We start from the raw sequence: 23,188 nt of genomic DNA, 5'->3' as shown, positions 1-23,188 counted from the left end.
GATAGACACAAAAAGCTGGAGTAACTCGGCAGATCAGGCTGCATCTCTGGAGAAAAGGAATAGGTGACGTTTCTGTTTGAGACCCTCCCACAGATGTTCAATCTGATTCCGGCGAGGAGTCGTGAAATTTACAAAAAGGCATGAGGGTGGTTTACACCCAGAAGCATGCACTAAAATGGCACCTACACTTTTCCTCTGGGATCACACTTACTTAACAGCAGCTTCTGACAAAATGATGCTCGCTACCTGAGAAAGGAGTGCATCTTTAACGTTAAACCTCCATGGTGGGGGTTTGCATCAGCATAAGGTTTGGCACCATGAAAGTGAAAAAGGCCACAAGGAAGAGGGAGAGAGATTCAAGATTGGGTGAGAGATACCTGGCATTCACATCAGGTAGACAAAATGGTTGGAGATATTTAAAATTACGAGCAAGTGTGAGATGTTGAACTTCTGGAAGTCGAATGTAATGAGAAAGTATACAGTTAATGGCAAGACTCTTAACAAAATTGATGTAGAGAGGGATCTGGGTATCCATGTCCATATCTCCCTGAAACAAGTCGATTGTCTGAAGAATGGTCTTGATCCAAAACATTGCCTATCCATGTTCTTCCAAGATGATGCCAGACCCACTGAGTTATTCCAGCACTTTGTGTTCTACCCAAGTAGATAGAGTGAAAGACTTATGGTATCCTTCCCTTCATTGGTCAAGGCATTGGGTATAAGAGTCAGGATGTCATGTTGCAGCTTTACAAACGTTCATTTAGCCTCATTTGGAATATTGTGTGCAGTTCTGGTTACCCCATTACAGAAGGGATAGACAATAGGTGCAGGAATAGGCCATTCGACCCTTTGAGCCAGCACCACCATTCAATGTGATCATGGCTGATCATCCACAATCAGTACCCCGTTCCTGCCTTCCCCCCATATCCCCTGACTCCGCTATCTTTAAGAGCCCTATCTAACTCTCTCTTGAAAGTATCCAGAGAACCGGCCTCCACCGCCCTCTGAGGCAAAGAATTCCTCAGACTCACAACTTTCCGTGTGAAAAAGTATTTCCTCATCTTTGTTCCAAATGTCTTACCCCTTATTCTTAAACTGAGGCCCCTGGTTCTGGACTCCCCAACATTGGGAACATGTTTCCTGCCTCTAGCGTGTCCAAAGCCTTAAGAATCTTATATGTTTCAATAAGATACCCTCTCATCCTTCTAAATTCCAGAGTATACAAGCCCAGCCGCTCCATTCTCTCAGCATATAACAGTCCCACCACCCTCAGCATATAACAGTCCCACCACCCCGGGAATGAACCTTATGAACCTACGCTGCACTCCCTCAATAGCAAGAATGTTCTTCCTCAAATTTGGAGACCAAAACTGTACACAATACTATAGGTGTGGTCTCACTAGGGCCCTGTACACCTGCAGAAGGACTTCTTTATCCTATACTCACCTCCTCTTGTTATGAAGGCCAACATGCCATTCACTTTCTTCACTGCCTGCTGAACCTGCATGCTTACTTTCATTGACTGATGAACAAGGACCCCCAGATCCTGTTATGCTTGCCCTTTTCCCACCTTCGACCCGTCCTCGCGGCCTACCATCGGGTCAGGAGCGGCGTTTCCTGAGGGTACCGGCCAGAACCTCCGCTTCGGCGGCGGCACAGCGCTGGAGCGCTATCGCGGAGCTGAGCGGGCGATGCCTTGCCCGGGTCGCCGTGGTGGAACTGCTGGGACTGCCGATAAAACATCACGGAGCTGCGGGCGGCGGCACTGACTTTAACATCTCGCCGAGATCAGCAGTGATGGAGCTCCGTCTAGCGCGGCCTGTCGGCTTCGGAGGCCGCGGTCTCCGGTAAGGAAGCGGCCGTTCCAGGTTTCCCATGCCAGAGGGTTCTCCCGACGCCGGAGCACCATCATCCGGCGAGAAGGGCCTGGAACATCAGGCCTCCGTAAAGGCGACTGCGGAGGCTTAAATAGGCCCGACTATGGGTGGACAAGGGGATGGGGACTGGCCTTCCCTCATAATGGGAACCATTATGGGGGGATGTTTTTTATGTTTAAATTTCTTTATTATTGTTATCTTGTATTCTTTTTTATGTGTTGCAATGGCAATACGCATTTCACTACACCAATTGGTGTATGTGACTATGTGACTAATAAAGAACCTTTGACACCATTTAGATCATAATCTGCCTTCCTGTTTTTGCTACCAAAGTGGATAACCTCACATTTATCTACATTAAACTGCATCTGCCATGCATCTGCCCACTCGCCCAACCTGTCCAAGTCACCCTGCATTCTCATAGCATCCTCCTCACAGTTCATACTGCCACCCAGCTTTGTGTCATCTGCAAATTTTCTAATGTTACTTTAGCTTTCGAGAGGGTGCAGAAGCGGTTTACCAGAAAGCTGCCTGGATTAGACGGTATTAGCCATAAGAAGTTGGGCAAACTTGTGCTGTTTTCTTTGGCGCATCAGAGGTTGAAGGGAGACCTGATAGAAGCATATACAGTTAAGAGAGGCATTGATAGAGTAAGCAGTCAGAAATGTTATCCACAGGGGGGAAGTATCAAAACTGTCATTAAGATCAGAGGAGCAAAAATTAAAGGAGATATGCGGGGGTAAACATTTTTTTATACTGAGCAATGGTAGATGTTTGGAATGTGTTGTCAGGGGTCGTGTTGGTTGAAGCAAATGCGATAGTGGCATTTAAGAGGCTTATACACAGGCACAAGGACATGCAGGGAATGGATGGATGTGGATCACGTGCAGGCAGAGGAGATTAGTTTAACTTGGCACCATGTTCGGCACAGACATTGTGGACCAAAGTGCGTGTACAGTTCTATGCTCTAAAACTGAATGATTAAAAACAGAAAATAATAAAAAAATAATCTAAAGAGTTGACTAAAATCAACTAAAACACAAATATCTTATAATACTGAAGAGAAACTATTTAAAAAAAACGTTTATTTTCTCCTCCGAAATCTTTGTACTGCAATCACCATTGCTTTGGTTCTTGCAATAGAGCAGAGCACCAATTCTCCAGCATAGCGCATAACAACCTCCCTTGCATTGACTCCATCTACACTTCACACTGCCTCAACAAGGCCACTCGCATAATCAAGGACCAATCTCACCCTCTTCCTCTTCTCCCCTCTCCCATCAGGCACGAGGTACAGAAGTATGAAAATGCACTTCTCCAGATTCAGGTAGTTTTATCGCAGCAGTTATCGGGCAAATGAACCATCCTATCAACAATTGGAGAGCGGTCCTGAGATACTGTATACCTCACTGGAGATCCTCGGACTATCTTTAATCAGAAATGATCTTGCACTAAACGTTTAAGAAGGAACTGCAGATGCTGGAAAATCGAAGGTACACAAAAAAGCTGGAGAAACTCAGCGGGTGCAGCAGCATCTATGGAGCGAAGGAAATAGGCAACGTTTCGGGCCGAAACGTTGCCTATTTCCTTCGCTCCATAGATGCTGCTGCACCCGCTGAGTTTCTCCAGCTTTTTTGTGTACCTTGCACTAAACGTTATTCCCTTTGTCATCGATCATAAACTGTGGCTGGCTCGATTGTAATCATGTATAGTATTTCTGCTGACTGGTTGGCACACAACAAAAAGCATTTTACTGTACCTCAGTAAACATGACAATAAACTACCTTAAACTAAACAAATCCAGAAGAACTGGCAAGGTTAAAACATTCAGTAAGTTCAGGAGCGTACTCTGCATGCACAGAAATTACAGGACTTCTCTAGTTTCAAGATCCAGGTGTCAGAACTATGGGTATAAGGCAATGCAACCTGGCTCCATCTGTGAGCTTCAAAGCAATAATTGATACTATTTCTCAGAGATTTTTCCAAATAATTTGCCAGCTACTGACGATAGGCTGACTGGTCTGTAATTACTATGTCCATACCATTTCGTCCTTTTTTTAAAAAGAAATAATGTAGCTCATCTCAGAACCACACCTGTAGCCAGAGTGGAGTGGAAATGAAAGTCAGACTTCTGCAATTTCCTCCTTTGGTTCTTTTAATAACCTGGGATTTATTTCATTCAGACCTGGCATTTTATCTACTTGCAAAGCTAAATCCCTTCACATTTCCTCTCATTCTGTTTATCTCCTCAATATTTTTCACTTGTGCTCATTATACTGTATCAACTCCCACGCTTATGAAAACGCAAAGTATTTAATAAGAACCATAGCCATATCTAGCAGCTCCACAAATAGGTTACTTTCTTGGAATCTAATTTCTCATTCTTTAATTATCTTTCTTTTATAAACACGTTTTTGACGTACCTTTTTGTTTCACTTGATTTTATTTCACTTTCTCTCTGAGCTTCACTAATTTCCCATTTAATTTCACCCCTGATCTTTCAATGCTTCACTAGGCTTCTGAAGTAGTCAGCTCACAGTATCCGATAAGCTTCCTTTTTTTTTGCCTCCTTATCCAATCCCGCTTGCTTCTTGTCATCCATCAGGTTTTAGATTTTGAAGAGTTTCATCCTCCTGCTTTGTAAGAACATATTACCTCTGAACCCTCACTATCTCCTCCCACTGCTCTGACACTGATTTACCTTTAAGTAGCTGTATCCAGTCCACTTTTGCTAAATCACGTCTTAGTGTAGAAAATATTGGCATTTTCCCCAGTAGAGAACTTCAGTTAATTGCTTTCTCTCTTCCATCTTTTTTTAAATAATGGAATGACATTTGCCATATTCTAATCCAAAGGCACAATTCCTGAAACAAGAGTGCATATGGAAGATAACTGTTGTGAATGAAATGTCCTCACCAATTTTTTTACAATGTGCTTCTAATAGGAATGGTAACAAAGTGGTTACATTACCTGACTAGTAATTAGCAGGCAACATGTGTAAGAAGGAACTCCAGATGGGGGTTTAAACCGAAGATAGACACAAAAAGCTGGAGTAACACAGCAGGACTAGCAGCATCTCTGGAGAGAAGGAATTGGTGATGTTTCGGGTCGAGACCCTTCTTCTGACCAAACCAAACCAAAACGTTACCCATTCCTTCTCTCCAGAGATGCTGCCAGTCCTGCTGAGTTACTCCAGCATTTTGTGTCGATCTTTGGTAATTAGCAGGCCTGGTTAATGAACTGGAGCAGATACCCAGACCATGGTTCTCGAGTGGTTTTGTCTCTTTGACGTGCACGCTCAAATGCTTCAACTCCTGTAATCTTTGTATTGCAATATGAAATGTTATACTAGACTGAAGAACAGTAATTATACTACATCTCTCATTATATACTGCCTGCACTATACTATTAAAAAACACCTATCAAAATCACGTGTTCCTATAGTAGACATTAGTACCCTGCCAAAGGAGCAAAACTAGGCATCAATGAGAAAATGAAAGTCTGGAGACTCTTATGTAATACAGCACAGAAATAGGATACTTGGCCCAACGCCGACCAAGGTGCCTATCTAAATTAATCTAATTTGCCTGCATTCGGTCCATATCTCGATATATATCGGCGAGGTCAAGCGCAGGCTCTGTGATGAGGAGAGGAATGTTTCTGTTATGAGGAGAGGCTGAAGTGGTTGGGTTTGTTTTCCTTGGTGCAGAGGAGCATGAGGGAGAAGCCGGATAGAAATATACAACATTTTGAGAGACCTGGATAAGGAGACATTTTCCTGAGAGGTGTCTCAGATTTCAGCGGGATCAATCTGGAATGCGCTGTCTTGAGAAAGATGGCTGAGGCAGGAAATCTCAATACATTGAAGAAGGATCTGGACACGCACTTGAATGGCCAAGGGTAATAGATAGGTAGTTGATAGATACAAAATGCAAGAGTAACTCAGGCAGCATCTCTGGAGAAAAATTAGTGAGATTTTGGGTCAGAACCCTTCTTCAACAGATAGTTGGCAAGGCCACAGCGGGTTGCTGCATTCTAATGGACCCAACAATGAGTCACCCAAACTGGGGCCACTGTTCTTTGAGAAAGTTTAAACTTTTTGTCCTTAGTTTCTTGTGTGTAGAAATAGTCCTACCCATTGCAGCAAGACCATGTTGATAGTAAGATTAAACGAGAACTTACCAGTTTGAAGTTTGATCTGTATTTTATGAGGAGTTACGATGAGGGATTACGTGAAGAACCCCGCCACGACGCATGCGTGTCATTCTTCAAAGCAGCGGTGTGAAATCACAGATAACTGTAATGACTAAACATAGTAAGATTAGAGAAGAGATACCAGTTAAGTATATGATCAAGGGTGGGAGCGGAGGGCACGTAATCCCTCATCGTAACTCCTCATAAAATACAGATCAAACTTCAAACTGGTAAGTTCTCGTTTAATCTTACTATTTTACTTCGGAGTCACGTGAGTGACTACGTGAAGATTTTAAAGCTCTGTGATTTCATGCCGTGGAAACGAGTCCATGCATCACGTCTGCCTTGATGACTGTAGGAGGAATTGTGTTAACATAATTTGGACATGAATTCGACATTGAAATCATAAAATTTATTAACACAAATTTATAACCCCTTTTATGGGTTTAAATTAATTTACAGAACTTAAAATTGTTTCTGCAAACGATCCAGGTTTCATTACTGGTTTATTGTAAAATAATTGGAATGTTTTTTCCCCCAGACCAGTCCTGCTGCCTTGAGGATTTGGTCCATTGGTACATCCAACTGTATCGCTGCCGATGTAGCTGCAGCCCTGGTGGAATGAGATTTTAAAATATTAGTATCCACCCCAGCCTGTGTTAGCACCTGTTTCAGCCATCTTGAGATGGTCTGGACCGTCACTCTTTTGTGTGGTTGCTAGTGGCTGACCAAAAAGTGCCTTCTCATTGCCTCTTAGGATTTTCGTTTTCTCCATGTATAACGACAGATGTCTTACTACACACAGACGGTCATCTGTTGTGTATGACCTAAATTGTATATTGAGGCCTGCTGATCCCTGTCTGTTCTGCTTACTAACTCATAGATATGAAACGTAATATTTTCTGTTGAGGAAGTCATGCTGTCCAGTCTTAGTTTATGCAGTGACTGTACCCTCTGTGCCGTGACCAATGCCATTAGTATGACTGTTTTTAATGTCAGTATGTGTAGGGACAGAGCTGTTGCTGGAGACCAATTCCTGAGCATCTTCAGGATAATACTTACATCCCATATTTGGGAGTACCTGGTTCTTGGGGGATTAGTATTAAAATTCCCCTCATAAGTTTTGTTACCAGCGGGTGAGTCCCAACAGAGTAACGCTCTGTCCCCTGCCATAGGTCTCTTGTTCCTGCACCCATTGCACATTGTCTTTCCTTTGCGGACCCCCTCTTCCAGGTCAGCCAGAACTGACCCGCAGTGCTCCCCTCTGATGAGGGTAGAAAGCACTGTGCAGCCCTTCAAGAGGTACTGCTGTGGGTTTATCATAGGGCCCACAGTGACCCGACCCATCTCCCGGAGTCTGTCACATCTGGAGCAAATGCTCCACACACCGATCCATCCGGCTCCAGCGCTCTCGGTCGCTGGCCGCCCGCGGTTGTTCAAAGTCGGACTCCTCTGAGTCCACGACCTTGTTTGTTTTTGTGTCTAGCCTTTCCGACCGGCTGCGTGGATCTGGCCGGTGCGGAGGCGACATCGGGCACAGCTGATCCCACTATCGGTGTGATCCGAGTGCCGCTGGCTGCTGCTGGCTGCCCACTGCTTCGCGGTCCTCCCTCACCAGCTTTGTCCCTTACTGCCGTGGAGTGGATCTGGCCGGTGCGGGAGGCGACATCGGATCCCATCTAGCCCACCAGCTTTGTTGCAGCCGTTGGTTTCTCCACCTGTAATTAGCATGGTAAAAACACAAAAAAGACCGCAGCTCTTACCTGCAGGTCCAGGTTAAAATTGTCGCTATGGGGGAACGTCGTTCCACCCCGTCTCCTGCCGTTTTCGACTTGTCCAAAAAGTCGACGGCCCCATTTGAATAGTCTCCCGCCCGGCCGTGGTGTTCTGGCCGGCGCGGGACCAAAAGTCGGCACAGCTGATCCCTTACGGGGCTTGTGCCTTCAGCTGCTGCTGGCTCCCGCAACTTCGCGGTCCTCCCCAGCCAGCTTTACTCGCAGCACTTGTGGACACTATTTTGTCCAGCTTCCCCCCCTGTGTTAAAACAGCGCGGGGACAAAAACTACCGCAGAGTAAATCACTTACCTGCAGGTCGCGGTTTCAAACTTACCGCTGCGGGGGAACGTTCCACCCCGCCTGTCGTTTCGCAAGCGTGAAGCGATATGACACGCATGCGTCGTGGCGGGGTTCTTCACGTAGTCACTCATGTGACTCCGAAGTAAAATTGAATGAGCCTTCTGCAATGTAACTGGCATCACATAAAGGGGCACGAGGAAGGGATGACCAAAACAAGCACAAAAAATAGTTAAATACTCAGAACGTTTAAAAAAAAGAACTGCAGATGATTGGACTACAAAATAAAAACAGAAGATGCTGAAAACACTCGGCAGGTCAGGCAACACCTGCGGAAAGAGGAACAAAGTCAATGTATCAAGGGCTTAGTTCTTGGTTTCCTGGTCCTCCAAAATATTCCAAATGGAATTTAAACTGGAGGTGGTGTCCAGTAACATCTGTAACATTGACTCTGTTTCCAAAGTTGCAGCATAACCGACAAGTGTCTGAAAATAGACTGATGTGCAGAATAGATGTACAGATGGAAAATTTACAGTGAAAAGATGGTCACATTGTTTTTTATGTCATGCTCAACAATAATCAGTTCAATAATATTCTGTTAAAATTTTGCAGAACAACTTACTTCGAAACATTTTTTGAACAGCTGAATCCAGAGATAGAACGAGACTCTGAAGATTTTACATTGTGACTGCTGGAGGCTAATCAATTCAAACCAAAGGCAGGAGTTCCTCAAGAGTCCGCCTTAGGCTAAGCCATCATCACTTGCTCTGTCAGCGATGCATTCTCCATTATGTCAGAGGTGGGGGTGCTTGTAACATTCAGCTCCATTTGCTACTCTTACAATAAATCAGGCCATGCCTGAATGTTGCAAAAGCTGAACATTTTCTTCATGAAAGTCATGGATAGAGTGGACATGGAGAGGATGTTTCCACTAGTGAGAGAGTCTAAGACCAGAGGCCACAGCCTCAGAATAAAAGGACGGAACTTTAGAAAGGAGATGGGAAGGAATTTATTCAGTCAGAGCATGGTAATTCGTTGCCACAGAAGGCTGTACAGGCCAAGTCAATGGATATTTTTAAGGTGGAGATTGACAGATTCTTGATTATCCATCCAAGAAAAAGTATCGGATAAGGAAGCATCTCTGGAGAATTCAGTGTAGTTTTTTGCCACATGTACCGAGGTGCTGTGAAAAGGGTGAGTGACGTTTTGGGTTGAAACCCGTCTTCAGACAAAAACTTCTTCAGAACAAGTATCCTCTATATGCACGTGCCATCTATTGGTCTGAACATACACTCTCCATATCAGTGGCACACATAGCTGCAGTACACTATATCCATAACCTACCATACAGGCTCAATTGTTGCGAGCTCAAATATATGCAGGTTTAGAATTGTTGTGGAATATATCATAGCATTTGATCACTTGTATCCGGATCGGTAACATCAACATGCTATCTTATAGGGATAAACACATAATTTTATTGTTCACAGTGCCAGACCTGTGTTTGATCCTGACTTTTGGTGCTGTCGGTATGGAGCTTGTATGTTGACCCTAAGACATCTGGGGTTTCCTCTGGGTGGTCCGGTTTCCCCCCACATCCCATAGACGTGCGGGTTTGCAGATTAGTTGACCACTGTAAATTGCCCCTTGTGTGTAGGTGAGTGGTAGAATCTGGGGAGAATTGATGATAATATCAAGACAATAAAGATTTAAACTAGACCAAATGCAGACCCGTTGGGTCTGTTCCTCTAATGTGTGGTTGCGGGGGAGGGGGGGGGGGCTGGGGGGAGACAGAGAGAGGGGGAGAGACAGAGAGAGGGAAATGCAACCGCGCGTCAAGCGTTCAGAATGTTCTGGAAATGAAGCGTGTGCGTCTCATGCAAGAAAGCTGTCAGCAGCTCTAAGGAATTCAGGGGAGGAGCCTGTCGCATCACATGCACACTTACCTCCCCCCCCCCCCCCCCACGCACACACACACTAACCACCCCACCCCCACACACACACAGTGGGTCCGATCTAAGCTGTCAATGAAGACAGCAAATTTATTTTAAAAAAATTAAAAGTTAATGTTAAGAATTAGTGATGTTAAGTGAGAAATAATCAATTCAATGAAAAACAATGGAATAAACAACCTGGCAGGCTGGGGGGGGGGGGGTGCAGGAGGGGGGCGGGGCCGTGTGGGGTCAGGAGGCAGTTGGGCCAGGTGCAAAGGCATTGTGAGGTCAGCAGCTGGGCAACCTTAATATTTTTTTTAAATGTCAGTTTGGTGATAAATTTTAGTAAATATCTCGGGAAATAATTGACCAAATTTATAGAGGATTGGATTTTTGAAATCACAAGGAAAATTTCTACCAGACGATTTAAAAATGTCACTGTTATTGTAACGGCAGCAGCTGGGCAGCGGTCAGATTTAAAATAAAGGTCAGATTGGTCAACAATTTTAATAAAAAAGTCAGGAAAATAATGTACTAAATGTACAGAAGAGTGGATTTCTAAAATCACAAGGAAAATCTCTACTGAAATATGTAAAAATTTCCCCGTTTTGGCATCTGGTTTTCGAGGAAATACATTTCAAAGGCAAAATGACACACGCCCACCCACACAGTTTTAATAGATATTAGACCAAGTGCAGATCCATTGGGTCTGTTCCCCCAACATGCGGTTGCGGGGGGGGCGGCATGCAGCGTCACACACACTAACTACCCTCCCGCACACACGCTAACTACCCCCCTTGATATTATATTAATATTATTCATTTGCTCCTTTTACCCCATAACAGCCCTATCCACTGTTTTTTAATAGTTTTTTTTAACTGTGTATATGTGGGGGGCGGAGGGGGAAACTTTTTAAAGTCTCTTTTCCTGTCGGGTCTCCATTGTCGTTGGGGCCTAGCACCGGGGAGCGGCCTCCAGCCTGAACGACCTGGGGGCTCCAGTCACGGAGCCTGCGGAGCTGCGGACTTACCATCGTGGGGCTGGCTGGCCTCGGAGCGTGGGGAGCGGTGGTGACTCGCTGCTGCGGCCCGACCACGTAGCTCGGAGGCTCCAGCTGCAGCCGCAGGTCCGGTGGACTGTCGGGACATCGGGAGCTCGCGGGTCCGGGGGGAGAGACCGCTTTCCGGAGCTCCCGCAACGCAACTTCTCTAGCCCGTATCGCGGGGTTGGAACGACCCGGAGCGGGGCCATACATCGCCCGGCGCGGCTTCATGGCCGTGGGACATTCCAGCGCCCGCCGGGGGCTCCAACTTTGTGACATTTAGACCGGGAGCGGGGCCGTACATCGCCCCACGCGGCCTAAAATGGCCGTGGGACTTATCATCGCCCGCCTGGGGCTTGGACATCGGGAGAGAAATGGAAAACAGGGGAGAGAAAAGACTTTGCCTTCCATCCATGGATGTTTTTGTAAATTGAATTGTGCGTATGTCTGTAGGATATTGTCTTTGTTTGTATGGCTGTGGAAACGGAGTTTCGTTTGAGCCTCACTGAGGTTTAAATGACATGTAATAAATATTGATTGATTGATTGATTGGTTGACCGTTAGAATAATTCCATATCAAATTATTATGAGAAAAAGTATACCACCATCACAGACATCCTATTTTTCCCGAGAAATGTAATGCTTTAAAATGGGCCAAAGTTCCAAATTTTTACAAGGAAACAAATCAAAGTTAATTTTTGTAAAGATTTTGCTGTTTAATGCATTTTCTATAAATTGTGAACAATTAAAAGCAGGAATTATTGAATTATGCTAATTAATAATTAAGTCATTATTTTATACTGTTCCCAAATATCCATTTGGTTCCACTTAATTCTTATCATTTTAGAAAACAAAAGAGTTTATTTTCATTTGGTCGATTTCATTCCAATGTAATGATAAATTCTGAGCTTATTCATACTGAAGAACAAGCTGTGTGTGAGATTGAAGTGCACATTTGACATCCTAATTTCAGGTCTTGGGTTGCTTGGCTACATCTTTGTCTGTAGAAACAAGGAATTTCAGATGCTGGTTTACAAAGGAAGATAGAAAGTGATGGAGTAACTCAGTGGGTCAGGCAGCATTTCAAAGGAACGTAGATAGGTGATGTTTCAGGTCGGGACTTGAGGAATGCCCCCGACATGAAAAGTCGCCTCTCCTTGTTCTCCTGAAATGCTGTATGACCCACTAAGTTACACCAGCATTTTATGTCTTCTACATCTTTGTCTGATTAGGTGTTTCTCACCCATATCTTGTGGTGCTGTGTGATCACTGGATCCATATTTGACAAATGGACAAACAATTAATCAGACAGAGTCCCTGTTCTCCATGGATGCTGCCTGACCCACTTAGTTACTCCAGCACTTTTGGCAATCAATTCATTTAGTTTAGTTTAGTTTTAGAGATACAGCAAGGAAATGGACCTATCTGCTCACCAAGTCCATGCTGACCACTGATCACTTATTCACCCAAATTTTCTCATCCACTCCTTACATACTAGGGGCAATTTGACAATTAACCTACACGTCTTTGGGGATGTGGGCAGAAACCAGAGCACCTGGAGGAAACCCGCACAGTCACAGGGAGGACATGTATGCTCAACACAGAGAGCACCTGAGTTCAGGATCGAATCGATCTCTGGTGCTGTGAGGCAGCAGCTCTACCAGCCATGCTACCTTGGTAATAGCAACTTGCATTAAGATAACATCTTTTAGAAACCCCTGAGTAGTTTTACGGAAAGGAAGTGGATGTTGGACATGAGTAGTAGAAATCTTTCTTGTTGGCATCCGTCCATCTGCGAGAGATGATGATACGGCTTTGATGTAGTTCTGTTTGGAGAGGGAAATGTTTTATCCATGATTGTATTTCCTGCTGTGGCTGATTAGGCCTGGCCTTGACAGGCAGACCCTCCCACAGCTACCACAAGTGAAGTTGTCTCTGGCTGCTGGTTTGGGGAATGTGGGTAGAAATGTGGCCTGTATTTTCTGTATACCAAAGGATTTTCCTGTTTAATGTATTTCAAATAAAGAGAACTGAACAATTAAAAGCTGGAAACCAATTATACATTAATAATGAAATAATTCTCACAGAGTTGGAATGATGAATGGAAGCATGGCTGAAAAGCAACGAGACTTTGAAGGGAGATGCAACATGATGGAAGAAATCCTACTGGAAACTTGCCATGCGATAAGAGGAAGGCAAATGAAGTGAGGCCACAGTACTGTCAATCCCAGACAGGGTTGAAAGACTGAGGAAGATTCCCAGAAGAGGCACTGAGCTAAGTCTCCCAGTGAATTGTAATTGTCTGAGACCAACGTTAGTTTATTGTCATACACACCAGGGTGCAATGAAATTTGTTGCTTGAAGTTTGGAGTAAACAGTTTATGGAAAGTTTCTAGCTTAAGGGCCTGTCCCACTTTCACGACCTAATTCACGACCTCTGCCGAGTTTGCCCTTGATTCATACTCGCAGCATGGTCATCTCGAGGTCGTAGGAGGTCGTAGGTAGGTCGTAGGTAGGTCTTAGGAGGTCGTAGGTAGGTCATAGCAGTCTGTGATGCTAATCGTAGGTACTTGTGGCATCAAGTAGGTTGTGGCGTTTTTTCTAGCCTGATGAAAAATGTCCGCGAATAAAAAAGGTTGTGAATTAGGTCGCGAAAGTGGGACAGGCCCTTTAGAGAGATGAATGAAAGATTCCCGTTTTCAGGTTGTGCTCCTTTACCATCAAAAGCATCCGTGACTCAACGTATTCGACATAAGATGAATCAGGTTTATTCTTGGCTAAATGGAGATGAATGACAATAATACCTGAAAGAAGAACACAACTGATGGGAGATGCAGAGAGCATCAAATAATACCTGAAGAGGAAAATGAGCCACTTCTTTGGGTGTGACAAATGTAATTTACAAGAGATTTCATTTATAATTTTTAATTTCCTGTATTTATGGATTTCCCTTTTAACTTCGTGAGCTCCAAAAATTCATCAGGTCTTACACTGTTGATCTTAAGTTGAAAAGCAATACAGTACAACTTTAGTAATTTATAAGCAATAAAAAAAACTTTTGTTTTCAAATGAGAGGCATGAATAAGGATACTTCTGATTGCTTTTTCATTCCCATCAGTTAATAGAACTTCTTTGACATCTGCAGAAATAGCAACCTGCAAAAAAAAGCATTGAACGATGAGCAAATATGCTTGTCTTGTGTAGAAGTGAAGACAGAACTGACAAGCCTTCAGTATCATGCTTCTTCACCTATTTCTTAGTAACAATCTTCAATCTTTTTTCATTTTATGTCTGCATTATTTTAATCATTCAATCAAATCAGTCAATACTTTTATCATTCCATTTGCGGGAGCCTCTATCTTGCTATCATTCTGTTCAGTAATTGGATTGTGACAGTGGATGATGGTATTCTGAGAGGCTTTCATTTGCAGGCTTCTGTTTATCTACTACAGCCATCATACTAGGCTGTCACTCTGCCTTTCAGCCTGCCTCTGTCTGTCCGCCTGATGTCCTTCACATAACTTTGCATTGGAGGTTGATGGCTTTGTAAGGGTACTGTGTACATTCATGTACGTACAGGCACGTGTGCGAGAGCAAAAGAATGTGAGTGAAAGTGTGAGTGAGAGTACACTTGATAGCGAGAATGTGCGAAAGAAAGCAAGAGCTTGCAGGACTGCAAGAATATAAATGCGACCAGATAAATGCAAGCAACCAAACACGAGGGAATAAACGTGAGCAAATAAATAAACGTGAGCAAATAAATGCGAGCATGGGAGTGTAAGAATGTGAGTGAGGGACCAATGGAATAAAACAAAGCAGCATGAGAACATTCTGTAGGGGGAGGCAGAACAGCCAGTGATGTAGCGTACACTGCAACTGTCAACATGGGTAGAATGAGGATGAGACCCTTCAGAGTGAGTTTAGGGAGTAAGGCAGCAGGTTAAAAAAGCAAGGCCTCTGCAATGCCTGTGTCATGTGCTAGTGGGTAGAAATTGAAAAATAAGATAGATGAACTTAAAGCTAAAGAGTTAGTACAGGAGCGAGGGCTTTAAAGACTTAGAGCATTGGGATAACTTCTAGGCCAAGCGTAATGGGTTGTACCTAAAGTGGAGGATGACCAATATCCTTGCAGGGGGGTCTGCTCATGTTACTTAGGAGGATGTAAACTAATTTGGAATTGGTGTGGGAAGTACAGTAGCTTACCTCAAACATAGATAAAGTTCAGTGGGCAGAGCAGACGGAGGCAGATTAGAGAGCATGGGAGGGTCTGGCAAACTCAACTATATATACAAGAAGTCTCACAGGTAAGTCAGATGAGATTTGAGCATGGACCAGTATTTGGAATTATGATGTTATTGCAGTCACTGAAACAAGGTGGAGTGAAGGGCAGGACTGGCAGCTTAATGTTCTGGATATAGAAGTTTCAGGCATGACAGAGGAGGATTAAAAATGAAGAGTTGCACTGCTTATTAGGGAGGACATAATGGCACCACTTTGAGAGGATATCCTAGGGTGATTGTTGAATGAGACCCCACAGGTATCACTTGGGCATGAAAGAGGGGCCATCACTTTGCTGGGGTTAGACTATAGACCTTCACATTAACAGTGGAAATTAAAGGAACAGATATGCAAGAAATGTGTAGAATAGTGCAAGAATATAGGGTTATAGTAATGGGGATATTAATTTTCCAAATATTGACTGGGTTTGCCTTAGTGCAAGGGACTTAGATGGGATGGAATTTGTTAAATGGTTCCAAGAGAGGTTTATGAGATAAGTGTAGAGAAGGCTAGTCGGAACAGATTCTCAACCCCAACCGAATCTGAAGGGCCCCCAACCTAAAATCTCGCTTGATCATTCCCTTCCTAGATGCCACCCGACCTGCTAAGTTCCTCCCGCACTTTGTGTTTTGCTTGAGTAGAAAAGGGGCCATGCTCGACCTAAGACGAAGTAAAACTGGGGCGGTGGTGGAAATGTAGGTGGGGAAATATTTTGTGAACAGCAATCTTAATTCTGCAAGTTTCAAGGCAGTTATGGAAAGGGATAACATTGGTCTTCAAGTTAAGGAGTTGAAATGAAGAGGGAAGGCTGATTTCAACAGCGCAAGTGAGGACCTGGCGAAAGATGACTGGGAGCAGGTAGTAATGAGAGGCAGAATGAAAGTAAAATGCACTGACAAGTGAAATTCTTTTTTAAAAGTGATCAGAATCAGCATCAGGATGAAAGGCAAAAATTGTACAATTTGAGACTTTGGATGACAAAAGATATTGGACTTGATCTGGAAATATATGGCAGGTTTAGGCAAGTAAGAGGTAGTGTCATGAGGAACATTGTAGACGAGAACTTAAGAAAGAAGAGCAAAAAGCAGCCATTTTGGTTGCAAGATTTAGGAGGATCATGAAACATTTTTTCAGTATATCAGGAACATGTGGGTAGTCAGGGAAAGAGTGGACCCTATTAGCGACCAAGGAGATGTAGATGAGGATAGACACAAAATGCTGGAGTAACTCAGCGGTTCAGACAGCATTTTCGGAGAAAAATAATAGGTGACTTTTTGGATCAGAACCCTTCTTTAGACTGAAAGTTGAGGTGGGGGGGGGGGGGTAAAATTAACTGGAGGCGAGAAAAGACCAGAACCAATGAGGGCTGGCAACAGATGACCTCAGGAAGGGGGTGGTGTCTATAATGGCCCACTGTTGGCTAGGGAAGGTACGATAACAAGATGGATACATAGATGCGACCAGTGGAAGACTGAGGTGAGGGAGGGGGGAGGGAGAGGGACCTGAAATTAGAGAAATCAATGTTCATACCCCTGGATTGTAAGCCACCCAAGCGAAATATGTGCTGTTCCTCCAATTTGTGTGTGGCCTCACACAGTGGAGGAGGCCCAGGACAGAAGGGTCCTAACTGAATACTCCTAATCTATATTCTCATCTATATTCACAAAGGAGACAGACTATATTCATGAAGGAGATAGTGAGTTCAGGAAGGGATAATAATAATAATAATAATAATGGATGGGATTTATATAGCGCCTTTCTAGAATACTCAAGGCGCTTTACATCGCAAGGGATGCATGTTTAATCTGGAGCAGGTCAGTATTAAGCAGGTGGAGATATGAGATGTCATGGGATGCATAAGGGTTGATAAAACACCAGGGATGGGCCTATCCTAGGTTGCTATGGGAAACAAGGTAGAAGTAGCTGGGCACATGATGGAGAATTTTGCACCTTTGTTAACCACAGACAAGGTACCAGAAAACTGGTGAACAGCTAATGTTGTTCTTTTATTTCACAAAAAAGGGCAGTAGGGATAAGCCAGGTGGCTAAATGCTTGTAAATCTCATGTCAGCGGTAGAGGAACTATTGGAGAAATGTCTAAGGAATAGGATTGGTCAGGGCTTTGTACAAGGAAAGGGAGTTTTTTTTGAGAAGCTAACAGAGAGCAGGAGTAGTAGACATTGTCTACATGGATTTTAATTGACAAGGGTAGGCATATCTAGAAGAGGAATGCACATGGGATCTACGATTAGCATGTTGGTTTGGTGATAGCAGGTAGAGGGTAATTTTTATAAGGATGCTTTTCTGATGGGAAGTCTGTGACCAGTGGTGTATTGCAGGCATTGGTGCTAGGACCTTTACTATTTGTTAGGTATATTAATGACCAGAATGTGAATCGAGGAGAAACAATCGGTAAATTTACAGATGATTAAATAATTGCTTGTCCTATAAAGGTTGTCCAAGTCTAAATCAGGATATAGATCAGTTGGAGAGTTGGACAGAGAGTTGGTTGATGGAATTTAATCCGGATAAGTATGAGGTGTTGCATTTTCAAGGTGAAACAGGGATACTGTATGTTACATACTGTACATATAACACAAAGGAATGTAGATAAAGAAAAGGTCATTTGTTTACGTCTATAATTCCTTGAAAGTGGCAACACTGGTCTATAAGGTGGTGAAGAAGCCATTCTAATGTAAAGCTCAACACTTATATTCCATGCCTAGAGTAATGAAACCCTTGTCCTCACCTTCCACCCCATCAGCCATCGCATACAGCCTATAATCCTCCAACATTTTCGCCACCTCCAACGGGATCCCACTACTGGCCACATCTTCCCACCTCCACTCCTTTATGCTTTCCGCAGAGTCCGTTCCCTCTGAAACTCCCTGGTCAACTCGTCCCTTCCCTCCTAAACCACCCGCTCCCCAGGTACTTTCCCCTACAACTGTAGGAAGTAGGAACAGAACACCTGTCCCTTTACTTTCCTCATCGACTCCATCCAGTCTTTCCAGGTAAGGCAGAAGTTCACCTGCACCTCCTCCACCCTCATCTACTGTATCCGCTGTTCCAGGTGTCAACTTCTCTACATCGGCGAGACCAAGCACAGGCTCGGCGATCGTTTCGTTGAACATCTCCACTCAGTCCATCTTAACAACCTGATCTCGTGGTGGCTCTGCACTTCAACTCCCCTTCCCATTCCCAATCTGACCTTTCTGGCAATAGCCTCCTCCATTGTCAGAGTGAGGGCCAGCGCAAATTGGAGGAACAGCATCTCATACACCCCAGCTGTATGAACATTGACTTCTCTAACTTCAGATAGCCCATGCTTTCTCACTCCATCCCCTTCCCCTTCTCAGTTCTCTCACTAGTCTTACTGTCTCTGACTACATTCTATCTTTGTCCCGCCCCCTCTCCTGACATCAGTCTGAAGAAGGGTCTCGACCTGAAACGTCGCCCATTCCTTCTCTCCAGAGATTCTGCCTGTCCCGCTGTGTTACTCCAGCATTTTGTGTCTACCTTTGATTTACAATACACTGGTTAGGCCTCAGAGTGTACTGTGCGCTGTTCTGACCACCACATTATAGGAAGGATGTGGTTTCTCTGGAGAGGGCAGAGATTCACGATGATGTTGCCTGGATTAAAGGACGTTAACTTATGGGGAGAGATTTGAAAGGCTGGGTCTGTTTCTCTGCAGCGACGGAGTCCAAGGGGGTGGTCCGATAGATGCGTATAAACCTATATAGGGAAAATGGCCAGAATCTTTTTTTCCCCCAGGAGGGAGAGGGTATCAGAGACAGGTGGGAGCAGATATAAAGTGAAATAAAAGTTTTTTAAAGGGCATTTGAGGGGAAAATATGTTTTGGCTAAGGGTGTTGCTGATATTGGAACTCGGTAACAGAGGATGTGGAGGTCAGACACAATCTCTACATTTAAACTACATTTACACAGCATTTCAATAAGAAGGCACGGAGGATACAGACCAAATGTGGGCAAAGGGAATTAACGTAAATGGGCCACAGGTCAATGTATGAGGTGGAGGGCCAAAGGCCCCATTTCTGTGATGCTAATGCATGTAAGACAGTATGGGAATGGGAGTGAAGCAGCTTGAGGGAGCTATTGAATGAGAGTACGAGTCATTGAGAGAGAGGGAGGGCACTAATGACAGGGAGTGAGGGGCAGCAAGAGGGAGTAAGGGAGTGTGAGAGGGAATGAGAGAGTGTGAATTGGTGAGGGTGAGCAAGAGATAGAGAAATGGAATAAGTGCGTGACATATTCCCATATTTCTCAATCACCTGGCCATATTTTACATGAGCAAGACAAGTGCATTGAGTATCAGTCAGGGCAACAATATTCTTTATAGTTGGAGAGAGTTTTATTTTTTTATGCAAAGGCAGTGGGACATAATATCTGCTCAACAAATAACTCAGAGCTTAAGAAAAGCAGGACTGACAACTTCAGAATGGTTATTTTACGTTAAAAGAATTTAATTAGAGGAAGTCTGGATCATATTTGTTGATAGAACAATACAGCAAAACAGTGAGTATAACATTATACTGCTCCGTGATTTTTTTTCTTGATGATTCTTTTTTTGTATTTGGGACAAAATATATTGTCAGATGAAATGCGATAAAAAAGTAGTTCTTCTTGGGGCCTGCAATGTCACAATAAAGGGATATTGAGTTCTCCACGACAAAATGTTACTGTTCATCTAAAGCAATGGTCAAAATCAATACGGCACAAAGGCAAGTCAATCCAGAAGGTCTCTCAAGACGTTACCGCTTGAACTCAACTGATGCAGATGACAGTCCTACAACCCAGCAGTTAGAATCTTCACAACACATTTTTCCTCTCCTTTCTTTATTCGCTTCTGAATGGAAGGGTGGGGGTGGGGGTGGGGTGAGGTGGGGCGGGGGGGGGGGGGGGGGGAGGGGGGGAGTGCGGAGGAAGAAGAGAATCGAGCACACCTACCATAAGACCAGCCAAGCATGTCATTCCGCCCCCTAGTTCACAAACTGCAAGGCCTCTGCAGAACAAATAACTTTTAAATAAAAGGAAATTATAGAACCAGTTGCAAATTAGGTAACATGATTTTGTAAGGATATACATTACAGCACAATTCAACCTCTGCAGAGACACATCAACAAGCAGGAAGTTACAAAGCTATGAAAGGCAGAAGTCTTGCTGCTTCACTGGGCCACCACATGTCGATTGCTTTTTAAAAATAATTATATAAAAAATAATGTGTGGCACGTTAAGCGGTGGGGGTTCTCATTAGTGTTCACTGCAACACTAACACTGCTGTGCTGCAAATCTGAAAAGGTTCCTTTTTTCCCCCAAGAGGCTCTGTCTCCTGATTGTGCCTCCTGCGATGATGCAGTGAATCAGCGAGGAAATGTCAAACAAAAGAGGGACAGAAGGAGTCGGAATGTTTCTTTCAGCCAAATACTTGTGCAACACAATAATTAACGACTGTAATTAAAGAATGCCAAAGCAAATAGATTCAGTGGTTCAGCAAAGTGCAGAAAATCTAAGAAGTCTGGAAAGAAAATGATCCAGATAAGTGTTCTTTTTATATGTGTTAATTTGATAACTGCTTTTACTTCTATCTTATGTGATCATCTTGGAAAGCTAATTGAAAGGATTTACTTATTCCAACTGTGCAGGTTAGGATGTGTTGAATTGAAGTGCATAGCTCAAACCATTAGATCTGTGCAGAATCTAAGTAAATAACTGTTGGCTAATTCATTTGGATTTATTAAACACTCTCAAACCTATTTCTTGGATAGTTTCAATCGATGTCAGTTTATAAATCAATATTTTTTAAATTTGGAAGAATGTCGAAACACGAAACTGCAGCTGCTAGTTTACAAAAGAAGACACAGAGTGCTGGTGTAACTCAGCAGGTCAGACAGCATCTCTGGAGAACATGGATAGGCTATGTTTCGGGTCGGGACCTTTGCTCAGCATTGTCGAGGGGGTGGGGGGAACAGCTGGACCACAGATATTTAATTATTTGTAGTTTTTATAACTAGAAAGATACAGAAAAAGTTAAAAAACTGTTCCTTTTCTTCACCCCAACATGCATTTAATCGTAATCTTGGTGCATTATGGTCTCACATATATGTCCTACATATTGTCACTTTTTCTGTACTTCAACCAAATTGTCAGTGTTTATCCATGATCCTTGACACTGAGTAAGTTTTCTCGAACATATCTTATCCTGATCCCATTATTATACTCATCATATGCCATCCACAAGCATCTTCCAGTCAAGGTCTCTCAAGTTCAAGAAATTGGAAGACACATTTTTTCCCTCCACTTGGGAATGGAAATCCAGCAAGATCATCTAACCCAGTATGTTACTGAGGTAAAACTTAGGGGCCTTCCTAACTGAAGTTCGTACTAGAAGGTACAATTGCCAATTTTGCTCCTATAGGAGCCTGTATTAAATATCTTTGCTACTTGATACAGCAAACATATTTGATATAAGCTCTTGCAAGAGGAGTAAGAATATTGAGTTAGAATAAAGCTAAAATAAAGGAAATGCATAGGCAAAAATATTTTACATATTTAATGACCATATCAGAAAATGTAAAATGTCAATATACAAAAAAACGGCAGACATACAGAAATCTTGTAAGGATTTGAACAAACCATATCCGTACTTATTAAAGGGCCTGAAGTGACAGTAAGTGACTGCAATGTGCACACTTCTTTTTCAAGAAGACAAATTTAAAAACTGACTTGTCTATTTTATCCAATCAAGCAATCGTCTTTTGCAACAAAAAGCCCAAAAAGGATTCACTTCGTCAAAAAGGGCCTGGCAACTTCTACTATTACTCGATTACTCAAAATGTTACATTTTAATTGAAATCAGTTCAATTGTGAAAGAGAGAGTGTCTAATGTGGGATTATTTAGCTGTCAAGTCAAAATCCATAAAAGAGCACCATTTGAAATGAAAACTCGCACTATATCCACTTTCTAATATCAGGCATGACACAATTAGTAACGTTATCTTATCACTCACAAATATCCTTTCCAAACACAAAGTAAAAATAACTACATTTTGCATGTATTAAAGTAAACTATTAAAATACTATACCAATTTAAAACTGAATAATTGCCAATGTTTTAATTAAAGATAGTTTACTGGATCACTTCACTACATCTTTAGACTTTAGACATACAGCACAGAGCCAGGCCCTACAGCCCACCGAGCCAACGCCAACCAGTGTTTACCCCATATACTAGCACTATCCTACACACTAGGGACAATTTACAATTTTTACCAAAGCCAATTAACCTACAAACCTGTACATTTTTGGAGTGTGGGAGGGAAATCAGAACACCCGGAGAAAGCCCACGCGGTCATGGGGAGAACGTAAAACTCCATTCAGACAGCACCCGTAATCAGGATCGAAGTCGAGTCACTGGCACATTAAGGTAGCAATTCTACTCTTGTGCCACCGTACCTCCCATCTCTTTCGCTAATGTCTGTGCGCAGTTATCTACACGAGTGTGGGCTGCTGTCTACCTGTGCGCTACATGTAGGCGGTGCTGTCAGTGCATGTCCATGCTGGATGGTTTCATTACATCTCTCTTCATTGTGTCTGCGCATAGATATCTGGGTGCATGTGCGTGCGCTGCTGTCTGTGCAGCCTCTCTCTTGCCTGACTTATACGAGAGAGAGAGGGAGGGAGAGAGAGAGAGAGAGGGAGACAGAGGGAGAAGGAGAGATTAATTGCCATATGTCATATGTACCGGAAACAGAACAATGAAATTCTTA

At 43.4% G+C, this 23,188-nt stretch overlaps 1 protein-coding gene across 2 annotated transcripts in view; it reads right to left on the bottom strand.

The window, feature by feature from the left end:
* Positions 1–23,188, bottom strand: part of camkmt (calmodulin-lysine N-methyltransferase) — a 332,097-nt gene that overhangs the window by 99,678 nt on the left and 209,231 nt on the right. The window contains exons 5-6 of one of the 2 annotated variants that reach the window (XM_033025515.1): positions 20,370–20,424; positions 14,212–14,275 (exon numbers count right to left, since the gene is read on the bottom strand). In XM_033025515.1, the coding sequence (XP_032881406.1) occupies positions 14,212–14,275; positions 20,370–20,424 (119 nt within the window). Of the gene's footprint in view, positions 1–14,211; positions 14,276–20,369; positions 20,440–23,188 lie in introns of both variants that reach the window. The other variant, XM_033025516.1, reaches the window with a different exon arrangement.

The sequence above is a fragment of the Amblyraja radiata genome, chromosome 8 (assembly GCF_010909765.2).
Source record: "Amblyraja radiata isolate CabotCenter1 chromosome 8, sAmbRad1.1.pri, whole genome shotgun sequence".
NCBI lineage: Eukaryota > Metazoa > Chordata > Chondrichthyes > Rajiformes > Rajidae > Amblyraja > Amblyraja radiata.
This window is presented reverse-complemented; position numbering and strand designations above follow the sequence as displayed.